Source organism: Mchenga conophoros, linkage group LG9 (assembly GCF_057382185.1).
Source record: "Mchenga conophoros isolate Kocher_MC1m ecotype Shallow Benthic linkage group LG9, M_conophoros_male_GT1.1, whole genome shotgun sequence".
Taxonomy (NCBI): domain Eukaryota; kingdom Metazoa; phylum Chordata; class Actinopteri; order Cichliformes; family Cichlidae; genus Mchenga; species Mchenga conophoros.
In genome coordinates this window covers 25671573-25688323 of record NC_140534.1, presented here as the reverse complement: position 1 = coordinate 25688323, position 16751 = coordinate 25671573, and the positions used below count along the sequence as shown (strand labels likewise).

General features: G+C 39.8%; 2 protein-coding genes across 2 annotated transcripts; one reads left to right on the top strand and one right to left on the bottom strand.

The window, feature by feature from the left end:
• Positions 1-782: 782 nt before the first annotated feature.
• Positions 783-7832, bottom strand: mtfr1 (mitochondrial fission regulator 1). Its single transcript, XM_085287219.1, has 8 exons — positions 6955-7832; positions 6263-6369; positions 6005-6103; positions 5194-5327; positions 4848-5083; positions 4391-4634; positions 3009-3189; positions 783-1999 (listed from the first exon to the last, which is right to left on the bottom strand). Exons 2-8 carry the CDS (start codon positions 6296-6298, stop codon positions 1952-1954), a joined length of 978 nt encoding a protein of 325 aa, XP_085143345.1. The 5' UTR covers positions 6299-6369; positions 6955-7832; the 3' UTR covers positions 783-1951.
• Positions 7292-16365, top strand: armc1 (armadillo repeat containing 1). The gene is made up of 7 exons (XM_085287220.1): positions 7292-7568; positions 8546-8751; positions 9266-9357; positions 12286-12478; positions 12999-13115; positions 13480-13554; positions 14147-16365. Exons 2-7 carry the CDS (start codon positions 8590-8592, stop codon positions 14336-14338), a joined length of 831 nt encoding a protein of 276 aa, XP_085143346.1. The 5' UTR covers positions 7292-7568; positions 8546-8589; the 3' UTR covers positions 14339-16365.
• The last annotated feature ends 386 nt before the right edge of the window (positions 16366-16751 follow it).

Sequence of the window (16751 nt, the reverse complement as noted above, 5' to 3'; positions counted from 1 at the left end):
TAGCCCATGTGCTTCAAGGGTCAACAAGTCGAATATTCAGAGACGCTTTTCTGCATACCTTGGTTGTGCCGAGTGGCTACTTGAGTTACTGTTGCCTTCGTATCAGCTTGCAGCAGTCTGCACATTCTCCTCTGACAACTGCTGATAGATATTTCCTTATTTTCTAACCATTCATTCTAAACCCTAGAGATGGCTTTGTGAGAAAATCCCAGTGGATCAGCAGTTTCAGTCGTGCCATATTACAAATAATTTATATCATCTTTCTTCCTCATTCTGAACTTCAGCAGGTCATCTCGCCTATCTCTACGAGTGCACTAAATTTTTGGCAGGTGTTTGGCTTTTCTGTAGATTTGCATTAGCAAGAAGTTGAACAGGTTTTTCTACTGAAGCGGTTAGTGAGTGCGCAATATCAGTTAAATATGTAAAATGCATGTAAAAATTACCTATAAGTTACATCAAAAACAGTTTGAATGGAAGCTGATATTTATAGAAGGGCAGGCTGTTTAAGGGTACACTGCATGCAGAGATGCAAGTTTTAGAGGAAGTAAATGGGATTTTGTGGTTTCGTCCATGTGAACAGCTGATTAGATATTTGTTAAGCAGCTGAACAATAATAGGTTTATAAAATGTTCAGTCGGTTTCTAGGTTGACTGTTTGTTTTAAGTCTATTATTTAATCTGAAATCACACAATGATGGATTTTCAGATAAAAACCTCAAAATGACCAAAACATCATATAATTTCTTCAACTCACAACTTCAGCAAAAATGACAACAAAACAGGTCAGGATAGACATTTTATTTATTAGTTTGATAAATTAACTTTTATGTAAGACAACTTCAACAAAAACAATTACTACTGACGTATCCACTCCACTTTCCCCATGAAAGACAATCCAGCTGATGTTCAGCAGCAATTACATGGCATACATAATAGTCACAAATAGTAACAATGTGCATTCCTTAATTAAACAAAACACTTCCTAAAAACCTCGAATGCCTCTGAATCCAATCCAGACTTGGAAATGTGATGAACCTCTACACGAAAGCAGGATTTATGCAATACTAATGACTTTGGGTACATTTGTTAAAACATGCTGTCAATACAGAGCTTCGCAGTATCGTGTCAGCGTAGTGTTTCTTTAGTGTTGTTGCTGAACTTTGAATCTACGAGAGTGTTTCCTAGCAGAGGTAGAAACAAAACGCTGCATGTGTCCCAGTACCTTTAAGTATCCAGCAGCAGTTAATTTCAAAAAGACAAAAAAAAGGGACATGAAATGCAAAATTTGGTATTGAAAGGCGAAATCCTGAAGGGCTTCAGTGAAATATCTTTGGTTCTTAAAGGCGAATCACACAGAAAAACATATGCATAATTGTGAACCAGCTAAAAGCAAAACTGGCAACTTGGGAAGAAGATGAAATATTATCCAGCGTCACTGAAACCTGACTGATAACACATTAATTTACACTGAGACGAATCTAAGCCATAATTAAGTGTTAAAAACTAAATTATTCACTTAAACCAAAATATAAACAGATCCTAATCATAAAGTAGTCTAAACGTCAGGCAACAAAGTGCACAAGTCATAAAATCTTCCTTTTCTATGAACTCTTCAGCTTTTATGCAGCCTTAAAAGATAGGAAGCTGATCAGCCCTGCTGAGGCGCAGGTTTAACAAAACCCAAAGTTTCAATAATAAAATCAACTTTCACTCGAGACAGACTGAACACAAAAATTAAGACCTTCAGTTCAACGACAACAAATTACAATAAAACGTCTTTAAAAGAAAGAGGTTAATATAAGTTAGAAAAGTGCAAAATCAGTCAGGATGACTGGTGAGACTTGAGGTCGTATTCCGGCAAAAATCCCTTGTCCTTCCAAAGAAACAGATTAGATAAAAAGGAATTTCAATGCATCTACAGAACATCTGGACCTTAGGCTTACATTGTCTGTTCAGACCAACTTTCTTTTTCCAGTTGCTTTCAACATGTGCTGCCCAAACTGTGGAAAAACAGAACACAGCAGAATTAAGTGCATGAGAAATCTGCAGAGCACTTAAACAACTGCATGACAAAAGAATGAATTAAGATCCTGAAATGCTTCTTAAAAATTATATCTGTGCCATCTGAACTGACATCTACAAACACGGAGTTTTAAATATTTTACTCATCTTTTTTGTAAACCGCTAAGTTTTTTTTTGCCCTTTTATAAAAATCAGCTTGTGGTTCTGCTTCAAATTGTTCACTTGTAGCTGAACCAATTAGTGTTGACCGATCAGCATCCTTTAGAGAAACATCAGGTCAGTATGGTTGAAGTTAAAGGATGTTTCAGGTTTGATGAAACATTTTTTTTCCATTCATACTTATAAAAACAGCAGGAGTGGTTTTCCAACACGCTAACTACACAGGCTGGTAAACATTATCATAGTTAACTGAAAGTAAACTAAAGACTAAAACTGAATATAATTTTTATTTTTATTTTTATTTTTTTAAATCGCAATTTACTAAAATAAAAATGAGAAAAATTCTAAACAAATAAAAAAAAAAAATGATGTGATTTTGTCAACTTGGAAAACATAGTTGCCAAATACAGTAACATTTCAAAAGACTAACAGTGAAAATAACAAGCAAACCCACTGTGGACACAACTGAACTCATTTAAAAACAAAAAGTTAAAAGCTAATTCCAAAATACAAAACTTTGAGAACTCCACAGCGAGTTACACGTTTTCTGAGATTTGTTTTCTCCTCACCACTCTGTTCTGTAATTTACAGATTTGATTTACTGACGTCAGCCTGTGATAGATGGTTCATCCAAACACCTGCCAAATATTCTCTGACAAGGCAGGCCTTTTACAAACTGTTCTGAAGAACAACTTCATGCATGGTTCTGAGTAACAGACCATCTGGGGTGTTGAGTTCACTTATTCTCGATAATAAAAGTTGTTTTTTTGTTTGTTTTGTTTTTTTCAATTAATATAAGCCTCCTTATAATACATCAACATTTCTCACCGGAATGGTTTCTTTTTGAGGCTTCGCTTCTATGACAGGAATTTTGAATTCTTCCGTGTCATCTCGTTCACTGTCGTTTCGATGACGATGAGCAAACTTGCGCTTCAAGGCTTCGGCGATGAGAGATGCAGCATCTGCCGGCTCCTTGGACTTTGTTTTGGCATCATCTTCTACCAGACGACTGTAAACACACACAGGTGATGGGGCATTTACCAATGTTACTGTAACGCACCAAATCACTGAGTGTTTGATTCTTTCTCTGTGAACTCCTCCAAAAATTAGCAACAAGCAAACCTGGCAGACAGGTACGCCATCATACATTTTATTGTGCCATATCGTTCTCATCTGACATTCCACTCTGCTCTACAGTGGGACATTCCGTTCGGTCCTCAACTGAACTCTCAAATGCACAAATATGTACGACTGTGGGATTTGTATAAAATATTTGTGTACGTCACACAGGTGCTCTAGGCAATGTTTATGCAAAACCTCATCAAGATTAGTCCACTGATCTAGGATGAAATAGGGAACATATAAACATGGGCGCTACTATCACTATAGTACAATGAGAACGTCATCACGTTGCCTAGCAACATGCTAAGAGGATCTTAACGTTTACGGCCCTACAACACCTTGCATTATTTTCATGATAACATCATCTAATTTGATTGAATTAGTTGAATTATGCTTTCTGTATTATGAAGCCTGGAAACCGCCTAGCAACAGTGACGTGTTTTTAGCCTTTATGCACCTAAAAACACCTGAGGAAAGCATCCCATTGTTTTAATTTCACTACAATAGCCTAGCCACTACATGCCTAGCAACCACCTAGCAACGGGCAAAAATGACCCATTTTTTGGCAAACAACATCTACCACCCCTATTTTTTTTTTCTTTTTTAACTTTTCTCAATGTGATTACACATATCAGTTTTCCAACAGCCTGACCAAAGCACACAATACTGTAATATGGGCATGCAGTAGCTCTGGCACTACATAGGAATGTAGCGTGATAAAAAAATCTTGAGTAGCAGCGGCTTAATAAAACAGAAGACGACACTATGTGTCTGATAACATGAAGTTGAATTTGAAGTAATGCATGAAGTCAATGACTTAATGGAGATTCATCTTGAATAAATAAATCAAGTTTTCTAAATGAGAAAAGTGAAATTATATTGCCGGTGTGAACTGTTGCATTAACAAAAGGTGAATCCGAACAATATTTTTAATGCACAAAAGATACGCCTGGATTTTGTGCGTCTGGTGTGAAAGGCCCTTAGCACTTGCATTCACTAATGAGATTTCAAACACCTCAGAAACACTTCACTGGCCACTTTTCATCACTTCCAAATGTATCTCATTCATGTCTTAAGCAGAGGCCTACCTTTTCACTGATCGCAGCTTGACTTTGTTCATGTCCTTTAGGACATCGAGCATGCTGGGGATTTCGGCAGGTCTTGACTCCAAAACTGTCTGGCCGCATGTCTTCTTCCCTCTACGCTCTTTTATTAGTTCAATGGCCGAAAATGTCCGCTGCAGACTTGCGGGTGGGGGTGGAAGAGGGGGAGGTGGTGGAGGTGGTGGGGGAGGTGGCAGGTTGCCACAGGGTAGAGGGGGAGGAGGTGCCCCTGTGGTAGTAGCAAATGTAACACAAAAGAAAGAGGAAAAAAGAAAGAAAATAGAGTATACGCCATGTGACACTCTGCTGCCATCTAGAGGGACATTTCCATTATTACAGTTAAATATGAAGAGAAAAATAAGAGACTATACAGTCATTTAGTATGTTGCAAAAAATTTAAATACAATTTAAAAAAATTTGTAACAGAATTGTTAAGCAGTACCTGGCTGTGCACTCTTTTCTTGAGCCAGAACAATTTGTGCAATTTGAGCCCTGAGTTTTGCAAGCTCAGTCTCCAGCGCACTGATCTTCTGAATGGCTTCGTTGTTGGCAGCAGCTGACGCCTGTGAATCCAAAGCTCCATGATGCATACTGGGTAGAGAGTTCTGGCGGTTTAGGCGACTTCTGCGAGGGTGAGGCCGCTGGGCTCGAAACATGAGTCCTGGTGGGATCCCCGACCTGTTTCCATTGCAGATTTGAAATAAAACTGTCTGCTTCTAGTAACGCTTTACAAGCGCTTAAGTCTTCAGCCTGATTCAGAGATATCTTTCTACAGACTATAGTCTTACCTCGGCCTGCTAAAGTAGTCATCTTCATCATCCTCATCCCTGTCGATCCATGCAACATCAGCCAGAGTGGCCACCAGGCAGTTCTGCCTCCTGCTGCCAATCAAGACACCAGCTTCATCATGGTATGGATAAAGCTATCAGAGGAGGAGGATTTAAAAAAAATGCTTAGAGGGGAAAAAAAAAAAAAAAAAAAGCCTGATGATAGCACACCAGGCACACATACAACAACTAATGTTAGAAAATCATTCAGTAAAAATAAGGTTAGTTTAGAGGAAAAGCATCTACACATTGTTAATCAAAGGTTCAGGTAGCTCAGTAGGAATTAGTCAGCTCAAGGTTGTTGAAGGTTGCCGAACCAACTGACCTACAGCAGACATACTGCATTCCTCATAGCTACGGAGGGTAGCTGGAGACAGAAGAAAAGAAGAGAAAAGCACAGAGTTGAAGGAAAGTGAAGAACAGCGAGCCAGTTTTTAACATTTTTAAAATGGTAATCAAATTCTTAAAGGTTAAAGTCAGTGTTCGAGCGGTAATCAAATATCCCTTCACCCAAACTGTTTATGGTTCTAAAATGAAAACAGTCAGATGAGCAGAGGTAAACAAAAGTTGAAGAGGACATGTGATTTTGTCACATGGCAGTGACTCCAGCAGGTAGGAGAGACGTGCGTGAAAACAGATGAAGAGAAAGGAATGACTCATAAGAGAGACAACATGTCATTGTCTTAAAAGAAAAAGAAAAAAAACTTTCAATTCTAATTTGCCTTAAATAAGACAAAACTAAAAAGCTCTAATGAGAGTAACTTGGCCTCACCTGAAAATTTACCCTGGGACAGGGTTTAATCGGGAGACTTGTACCAATTCTCCTCACAATACTTCTCGAGGACCCATAAGGCTTCACTGATCCAAAAGCCTGAAACAGAAAAAGCAATAATAATTCAATTCAAAGCAATTGAATAATAACTTAACTGGGTACAGCCAAGTTATTATTCAACTAAATACAGCTCAGTCAATGTGGAACCGTCACCTGACTAACAACAAATATCTGTGTTTAATCAAATTTTTCACATACCAGGTCCATTTCCATCCTTGCATACTCTTTGCTCATTCTTGTCGGTGCGTTTCAAGGGTACACTGGCACACGTGCCAACATCAACATCATCATCACCAACCAGTCATCTAGAAGAAATACAAAACAAGAGTGAGAAAGTCAGTTTCAACCACCATCAAACACAACACTTTAAACCAACAACCGCACTGGAAGAACTTTGTGGATCTACAGTATAACAGCGTTAAGATGCTCTGGAACAAAAAATAAATAAATCTCTGCTATGTTAAAAATTAGAAACTATCTTCTTTTTTTCCCTAAAATTTACAATGTGTTTTTTCTTTTTGCAATTTGGCTGCTCTTACATTGTAAATCCTCACTGATATGAATATTTATATGTTTCCCTTTCTATATAACATTAATAAGCCACAAATTTAAGCGTGGGAACAAGCGCTCTGAGCTTAACACAGACCAACGTTTTTATAGAGTGTATGATTAAGCTAAATGAGTGAGTCTCAACTTTAGCGGGCATTTATGCTAACCGGCTAATGATAGCAGCTGGCTAGCTAATACAATCCGATGAATTTTATAAGGATTTGACCTAGAAACACACATTTATAATAATTTATAACTTACCCGAGACAGTTATCACCACGTGTTTTATATTGTATTCACATCCAAAGATCAGTATGTGCCTTACTTCCATTCCAACTTACCGGACTTGCGCTTGTAGAATAACTTTCTCAATTTTTCCACCTTGTCAACACGACGGACATGGACAGCAGATAGTGGCTAACATAGTAGGACCTATGGAATGCATTTTGAGCCAATTGAAAAAAACGATTACGTAGATTAACCTCACGATTGGTTATTATAATTGATTGGCAAAGAAAGTCACCAATTAGCATTGAACTCTAAAACATATCTGTCTTGTGATTTGCTATCACGACAGTCCATTCTACTAGACCATCCAACCACATGCTAGCAAATATGTGGACGTTCGTTATAGTTCCCTACATTTCCCGACGGAGCTATGTCACAGTTAAACTGTTGGGATCCTGGTGGAAAAATGGGATGTCCTTTATGAAGAAACAGCTGTACCCCATTTGCTCGCCACAAAACACAAACACAGTGCAGTGCACAGCTGCTAGCTAAACAGGCAAAGGGGAGATAGAGGCGCAGGCCTGGCGTTACTGAAATAATTTCGTTTCTCTTGTTTTGGGGTTAGCTGTTTGTAACGTAGGATTTTTGTGGTTGCGCAGTCTTTGAATCCGTCGTAGCCGAAGTCACGGGGAATTGTCTCTTGGTTTCCACGAAAACTGACAGGAAGGTATGCTCCAATTGTCAAGTAATGCCTGCTAGCCTAGCTAGCATAGCCCGGACCGTCTCACAGGGCGTGATTTGAGGTGAGGTTAGGGGTCGTAGAAAGTGTCTTTTCACTGAAAGGAGCATCTGTATTTGGGTTAGCGCAAATTAAAGTACTGGTTCAAGTGCCTCATACAACGCTAAACTACTCGATCTTCAGATAGTATGACAACTATCATACATGTCTAGCTGTGTAGTTATAATCCACTTCTCAGTCAGATTGCACTGTACGTTTTACACATATTATTGCTGATATAGTGTTTAGTAGTTAGAATTTGCCGCCAACGCATAACATTATTAGAAATTGTACCATTAACATAGGTTTGCAGCAAGTTAGTTTAAACGTTGTAAGATTTACAATCAACCCAACTTTGTTTTCTAAAGACATCAAGTTATAAATATTTACAAGTGACTTGGATGCAAAAAAATAAAGCTGTATAGACTTTTATACACTTTAAAATAAAAACGTGAACGAAGAGATCAACGAAATATGACTAGCAAAATGAATACATTCAATAAAGCTAATAAAAATTAAAGTGATATATATAAAATTATATTATAGGTCCAAATTAATAGATTGTTCGTTTACCTGTGTAATATAGATGTTTTTAGCTGCAAGTCTGGAAAGAGCATCACCAAATGTTTTTTGTTGTTCTCTGTGCAACAACAGAAGAATCACATGATCTAAGGTCCCTCCCTAGTTAATGGGCAAGAAATTATTCAGAGAGTTAGTCTAGTGCAAGGCCACACTGTCAACAACATTCACTGCTTTGAGCTTGGCTTTAAATGATCCCAAACCGAATATCTTTGAGCATGTTACCAAATTGTAAAAGATGTGAAAATTAGATTTCAATTAGAAAAGGTCTTTTAAAAACTAAAATTAGCTGCTTCTCTGAGTTGTTCAACATACGCTTTCTAAAATATTCTATCGTTTTATTTTAGGAAGAGACTGTTTTAATGTGTGTGGCATCGAGACAAGAAGCACCATGAGTGCAGAGATGGATGCACTGACTGTGGTGAACCAGTTGCGGGATCTTGCCGCAGACCCCTTGAACCGAAGAGCCATAGTAGAAGACCAAGGCTGTCTGCCAGGTCTTATCCTCTTTTTGGACCATCCAAATCCACAGGTTGTCTACTCTGCACTATTGGTAAGTATGTGGTCACATAAAACACAAAGCACTTGGTTTGTAAGGGAAAACCTCCCCTGCTGTCCTGCAGTGTCAGAACAGGTTTCAGTGACAGTTTAAAGGGCATGTTTTCCACCTGTGTGTAACATTCAGTCACAAGCTTGCACATGGCGCAATATCAAAGAAAAAAAGAAAAAAGGTCCATATTTGGAAACACTGCACAATAGGGACATCTGCTGTTTGATGTGGTGTAAACACTATGCTTTACATAGTCACCCTTCACGACTTCCTCTATAGCCATTCGTTCACATTGTGTGCACACATTTGAAGTGGCTTTATATAACTACTTTTTTCGGTTACCCGGTAAACACAAAGGCAGTACATTTGTATTTATATCAGTTATGTAACATTTAATGTTTGCACATGCATGCCCCTTTTAAAGTCGTGCCTTTTTTTCTTTTTCTTTCTTTTAATATCACAAAGCGTCTTTCAGCTTTTATGGCCAAATAGATAACAGCTGCCCTTGTCCTTGCAGGCCGTGCGCTACCTGGCAGAATGTCGAGCCAACAGAGAGAAGATGAAGGGCGAACTGGGCATGATGCTGAGTTTGCAGAATGTCATGCAGAAGCAAGTCCATGTTCCCATCTCACACACACACACACACACACACACACATGCAAACACACGCACAGAGCACGGACACACATGCTCACAGTGCATTTTCTTTACATGAAACCTTTAACATGTTTTTTTTTTTTTTTAATTGTTTTGCATGGACAGTGTTTGCCACGCTGCAGAATTTTCCAGGCAGGCTGATGTCCTTCTGTTTGCCATGTCAGGATGAATGTGTGATGAAAGTTGAACTAGAATAGGGTGACAAAGGCTTAAAATGCAGTTTTGCACGTTACAGATTTAAATCCATTTTGTCGTCTCTGAAAGTTCTCTTTGTGCATGTGCTAATTGATGTAGGCGTATATTAGCACTTGTTTTGTTTTGCAGTAAGTAGAATATCTTGCAGACATGGTAATTTTAATTTTTTGTGTTGACTGTCCTTTAAAAGCTTTAGAAGAACATTGCATATAATGAGATCTGCTTTTAAAAACATGATCATAAACATGTCATTTTTAAGAGAGACAACTGCTTTTATCTGATTGAGTGTCTAGAAGCACCTGTGGCAATAGCTCATGCTAACCGTAAAGTAAGCCAGTCACTCCAGCTTGTAGGTGTTGGCATGAACAGTAGCCCTGCAGGAACAGAAGCAAGGTTCTGAGCTTACAGCCCAGTCATGCTGACTTTGAGTGGAGGTCGATCGTAGCTGGACAGAGTGGGAACACATGGCTAAAGGGAAGTGTCTAGCATTGTTGTACAAAACGGGTGTGAATGTGATTTTTAAACCCTTAAGTCATTAAGCTCTCAGGTAGCCTCATTTTCTTCAGTGATTATTATTAAGTATTAAGTATATTTAATGAATTTACTCATAAGAGTGTTTTGTTTGCTGGAAGGCTTCTGCAGAGCTGCGTTAGGAATGTGTGGCACAGCTCTGTGGACCGTCAGGCTCCCAGAGGGTGGCAGTGCCAGACAGCTAATGTCATATGCGGTTAATATGGAAGGAGTGATGACTTGGTGACACATGAAGCAATATAGCCTGCGGGAGTAACCCAGGATCCCTCATAAAATATAAATTCTGGCACAACAATGGCTCCTGACCTCACATGAATTTCTTGCAAAAAGCTGCTGCCCGTGAAATATTATGCTTTGCTGTGAGATTTTTGCAAAATGGACAGTAGCAAATCTGACGGCAGTGCAGAATAGGCATAATTAACTTGTGTTTCAGTTGTTGTGTCTATAATGGCAACATTGTCTTTAGTTGCACTAAATAGCTGCACAAACAATTTTGGAATAGAGCGATGCAAAGAGGAGTTACCTTTAAAGGCTTCCTGTGAATGTGGGTGCCTGTTAATTTCCAGAATCAGGACAATGGGGATGCTTACAAAGCTTAGAATTAAACCTGCGTAACATAGTTTTGGCATTACCAAAAAAAAAAAAACCCAAAAAAACAATAACAACTAGTGACTTCAGCATATTTCTATCTGACTGTTATTAGTGGACTTTAGACTCAGACTATTAAAAACATCAAACATGTAATGAAAGACTTCAGCTACACATAGATCTTGATGTGATGATTATTAAGCAGTGCATGAAACCCACCGTATATACTTTGCTTGTTAGAGGCTTTCATACCGAATTTGGATACCTGCAAGGGGCTACTTACTTTCAAATGTTTAATTCTCTAGATTTCTGTCTGTTGCAGCTCTTAATTAATTTCAGTTTTATGAGTCAGTTCACACTTCCTACAGAGTCATGCAGGCTTTGGCAATACCGTTTCTACTTTCATTCACGTTAATTGTCATTTTCACAAGCCTAAATTAGCTGATTTATTCTTTGCATCAGAATTACTTCATCTTTTGCACCTTTATTTTCAGTACAGATGTACTTAAAAAGACATCCAGAGACTTATCAGGTAGTTTCAGCTCTGCTCTGCTGGGTGACGCTGACCACTTGCTTGGACATCAACAACATTTCACGGTTCTTTGATGGTCTCCTTGCACTGACTTTGGTCTTTAGTTCACTCCACAGATTTTCAGTGGTATTCAAGTCAAAACTGTTTGCAGGCCAGTCAACAACATTCAGTTTGGTCTTCTGGAGGTGGGTCTTTACCAGGGGCGACGTATGCTTTGGGTTCTTGTTGTGTCGGAAGCGACGGCACTGAGCCATTTTGCTGCTGACTGCTTGAGGTTTTCTGTTAAAACCTTCCCATATCCTTCTTTCCTCATAATTCCTTCCATCTTGATGAGATTCACAGCTCCAGTCACAATGAAACATCCCCACAGCATACTTCTACCACAGCAATTTAATGTGTGGGGATGGTGTTCTTTGGGTTGTATGCCTCTCCCTTCTTCAAACATGAGCAGGATCTCTTTAGCCAAGAGCTTCAGTTTCATCTCTTCTGAGTAACGTATGTGCTTCCAATATATATAATCTTTTTCCTGGTTATCCTTAGTAAGTCAGGTCTCTATTTTGCAGTATTGGCGTTTTTGTTGGTCTACAACCTCGCAGTCCATTGCTGTGCAGGTTTCTAGTGATTGTCTCCTTTAAGACTAAAATTCCTAACTTGGCGAAGTCATTTACTAATGTCTTGACAGTTGTTCTGGGGTTAATAGACGCTTCTCACTCAACGTGTCTGTCTCCTGCTTTTTGAGCGTCAACAATTCTTTTCTCACTTCTGAGCTGGCAACATTTACCTTGATTTTATACGCTTTGAGTCTTGAGTGCTATGGCTAAAACAAAACAAAGCTCAGTTTTTTAGGTAGGTAATAATAATGAACCTGGTAATTTAAAGAAAATAGAAATAATTTATGCTTTCTAAAATTAATATAATTGGAAACTATGTTGGAAATCCTTTTTGCACTATTAAAATGCACTTGGGAATTTTTTGACAAAAACTTCACAGGTGGGCTAGTAACTCATCTGTACATGTACTTTTTGTCACTGAAGGAGCACCTCACCTGGGGAGACCAAACTGCTGGCCTCAGAGATCTATGAGATTTTGCAGTCAGCTGGTAAAGAAGAGGCTGAGAAGGCCGAGGCAGCTGCCGCCTCCTGCCGGCGCAAAGCCCATTTCTTCCTGGGCTCCAACAACAAGAGGGCCAAAACTGTCGTGCTGCACATCGATGGACTGGACGATTCTGTAAGTCCATTGAAGTCTTAACACAGCGTATCGTCAGGCTTCTGTCAGGTCCAGACACATACCAAATGTCCACAGTGCACAAGAGTCTCATGTTTGCTGCTGCCATAATCACAGTGTTTGCCAAACATCATAAGGGTGTCTATCTGGCACATGATAAGAGGGCAGAGGGGTCAGGTTGTAAATGTCAGCCTCTGAACAGCAGGACATTGAGCCTGAAGCTGAATGCTGCTCCCCAGGAAGCTTTCACCTAGCCCGATTACATTACAGCAGACAGACGGCCTCTGATGGGCTGCTTCTCTGTCTCCTTAGCAGAAACACACAACGCTGTTGAAGCTAGAGACTAAAAATCTATAATTTGTTTCCCAAAAGTGAGTTTTAAATAGCAGTTTATTATTTTATCATTAAAATATTTAGTTAAAATTGAACAAAATCACATTTTCAAGCTTATAAATGTATATCTAAGAGAGAATTTCTTCTTCTTTCTGTTCCTAATGGTCACTGTGTCCCTTCCTGCTTTCAGACTCGAAGGAGCCTGTGTGAGGAGGCCTTGCTGAAGATTCGAGGAGTCATTAGTTTTACCTTCCAGATGGCTGTTAAGAGATGTGTGGTCAGGATCCGCTCTGACCTTAAAGCTGAGGTAAAATGTCTGTCCGGACACAGAAAATCTCTTTTAGAGTTCAGGGACACATATTTTGACTTTAAGGCTAATACCAGTTTCATTTGGAAAGCATGTATTAATTTATGGATGATTCGTGTTTTATCATTAACAGTCTTGGAAGTGGTTTTTAAAATTGGTATTTTAAATATAAAATAGTTGTCATTCCTAGCATATTAAATCGGAACATATCTTAACAAGTCACATATAAGTAATCACATTTGTTGGATGGCAAATATTTCATGTTGATACTGGTACCAGATGCACTTGTGCACAGGTTAGCTGACCCAGTAGTATCATCACGTTGCATACTGTTTTTGAAATGAAATGCATTTTCTTCTCCTAGGCGTTGGGAACGGCCATTAACTCCACCAAAGTACTGATGGCTCAGCAGGTGGTGAAGACAGAGGATGGAGGAGAGGTAAAGAGGACCGGAGTGCTTAGATGTGGGAATCAAAGCAATGTTAGACTCGCACTGTTTACATTAAACTCCTTTATATAAAACTGATTTCCCCCTTGAAGCCTCCAGCTGATAGGTCAGTGTGCTCGATGTATGTTGTGTTTATCTGTGTACAGGGAGTCTATCCCCCTGCCTGTGGCTGAGACTTATTCACACTGACATGATTAGCTAGTCACATCTCTGCCTCAGCCTGTAGGCTAGTTTGCTTTTTGCCAAAGACATGACTAGTCCTTGTTGCACCTTTTACAGCAAATAGTCCCCATTCTTCAGTGGCCCACATTCAAAGAGCATAAATTTACCAACTCTATAAAAAATAAGCTATTACCCTATAAATATTTTGAGTGATTATTGCTTTAGTAATTACAAGAAAGTAGCAGTTTACCGTGCAGCCAGCAGGGGTCAGACCTGTCTCACTGCTGTATTTGAACCTAAACTGTGGTTTTAGACTCTGTTGCCAAACAGTTGAGCTTTATGCTAACCCACCTAATCTTATGTATTTGCTTAAAAAAGCACTTTATTCACTTTTTTGATTCCCACCCCTGACTGTGTGCAGCTGGTGGTGCCATTCCAGGAGGATTCAGCGGTGGTGGTCGAGGAAAACACAGACATCCCAGACTACCTGCCTGAGGACGAGAGTCCCTCCCAGGAGCAGGACAAAGCTGTCACACGTGTAGGATCTATCACTGACGGCATGGGCTGGCTCAGTACGGCTGCCAACTTCCTGTCACGCTCTTTCTACTGGTGACAGCTTCGCGTGATCTGCTCTTTGTTCCCTATTTTGTCAAAGGTACCATCCAGCTGCAGACTTAGCATCTCTCAGCCTCCTTCCAGGCTCCAGCCTGCCTCACAGCCCTACACTAGTCTAGACTCCCAGCTCCAAAGCACATAGAGCCCAGCCACACGTGTGCAGCAAGAGCTGGACTGTCAGGTGAAGCCTGCAATAATTTGCGTACATCTATTACGAGCTACACATCCCACTACTGGCTGTATGTGCACAACTATATACTAGCTGCATATGTAATTAAAAGACATAGCCAGAGGACTGAATGAAACCAAATAGCTTTCTGGGAGTGTGTCTCGCTGCGTCGACTGGGTTGCAGCAGGTTTATTTTAATTTTTTGAGGCGATTTTTGTGTATCTTGAAAATAGTGATCTCTTTTTTTGTGCATGATTTTTTTCCCCCTGATGTCTAATTCCAGTCATAGTCCCATTAACACATATTTTTCATATTTTTATCCTGTAATTTCCTAATAATGTAATTTCTGCCTCTCCCTCCATTTTTCTTTTGTTTTTAAAGCATGTTTTTACACTTCTGTGCCAATTTGCCTGATGCTGACCTCCTTGGTTATTGTGTGTGCCTTCTTTGACATTTCACTGTAATTATTATTTATTCATCACTCATTCAAACTATTTGAGAGCTCCGAGCATGTTTAATGTTTGTTGTTTGCTGGCAGCAGCTGCCCCCTCCCCCGGCTTTCTGCCCACTAAGGGACGTCACTTCAGTAGAAATAGTAAATAGACACCAGCAAGAGGACACATTGACTCAGATGTATTAGACTGCATTGCACTCTGGAGGAACAACTAACCGGCCTGTTGGCTGATTAACGAACAAGCCCTCGATGTCTTTGTTTGTGTCTGAAACCAGGACTTTTCTGGTCTTCTAATCAGAAGGAGTGTTCAACCGCGAGCCCTGCAGTGACTGTCGACTTTAGGCTACGTTTGCTTTCAGCTTTTAGTGGAACCGTGTATCAGCACGGTGAAGACAAACCCATTAGCTGTGTGTTTGTCAAATGCTTCCAGTGTTACCTGTACTTCCACTGACATTTTTTACAGTATTTTAGCGGCTCCTGATGATAAGGTTAGTTTTCAGTTTAGCCAGCAGTGTCCTTAAAGCAAGGATCATGCTGGTGCATGCTCAACAGAACATGCGCGCGCGCGCACACACACACACACACACACACACACACACACACACACACACACACACACACACACACACACATCCATATAGAGGATTTAGTAACGCTGGCATAGGAGCAGTAGTGTAAGAAAGGTATGGTTATGTATGTGTTGCAAATGGCGACTGATTCCCTAAAATCCGATACATGTGAAGGATTTTTTTGAGTTTTAGTAATAATGGTTTTAAGTTGGATTATGAGGTTCAGACGGTTAACACTAATCCTCTTAGTGAGTTTTAAAAGAGAAATTAACCCTTAAAACTAAATCACTCTGTTTTGATATATTCGAGCATCCTGTCTTTTATTCTTTTGATGGAGCGTAGGTGGCAAAGAGATGAACGGCAAGGATTCGAACTGAATAACCTCAACTGATGAACCGTAAACCCTAAAGCAATAATCACTTATGTGTTTAATGTAGTTCAACAACAGCCTAAAAATCAACAATTTTGAACAAGAAGGTGTGAGCTAAAAAACAAGACTTGTGAGCAGTATTAAAGTCGCATCATTAACGTGTCCGTTTTCACAAACCTCCATGTGCGGTTTTGTTCTAACGTTTTCTGTCTGGGCTCATACTGGGAAGAAATACTTGAACAATGTTCAGAATTGTCCGTATGTGTTGATTGAAGTGTAAATTCTTTTTAATTTTAGAGTTGCCACAGCTGTACGGTTGACAGAGAACCACTGAGTCCTCAGACATGTAACTTCATGTGTACAGACATCCACTGTCAGCAGATGTAGTATAATGTATGCAGATCTTAAAAATGTAGAATTCCACACACTGTTAATGCAAATAATGATAAAGGTACAAATCAAATTTTGTCTGCTGAGTTTTTATTTATTTATTCATTTTGTAACAGATTTCGTTGACCTATCATCTGCGCTCCTCTTCTTGCCATGTGCAGTGCTCACACCAGCGCTCCAGACCTCACTTTGTGAAATCAAATCGCTTAGGGCAGCAAGCATTCCTAGCACAGAATTTCAGTTTTCTTTACTGGTGCATGAGCGACGTGCCCCAGGGCAATCCTGCCCACAACTCTACCCCCCCCCCCCCCCCCCCCAAAAGCCTCAGTGCTGGTAGGCAGGCAGAGGCAGCAGCCAACCCCAGCTGGAGGCCCTGAAGCCACTGCTGCTGCTGCTACTACTGCTGATGTGGCTACTGCTGAGCCTCCAATGAAATGCTGTGCCAAGCTGTAGAGAAGG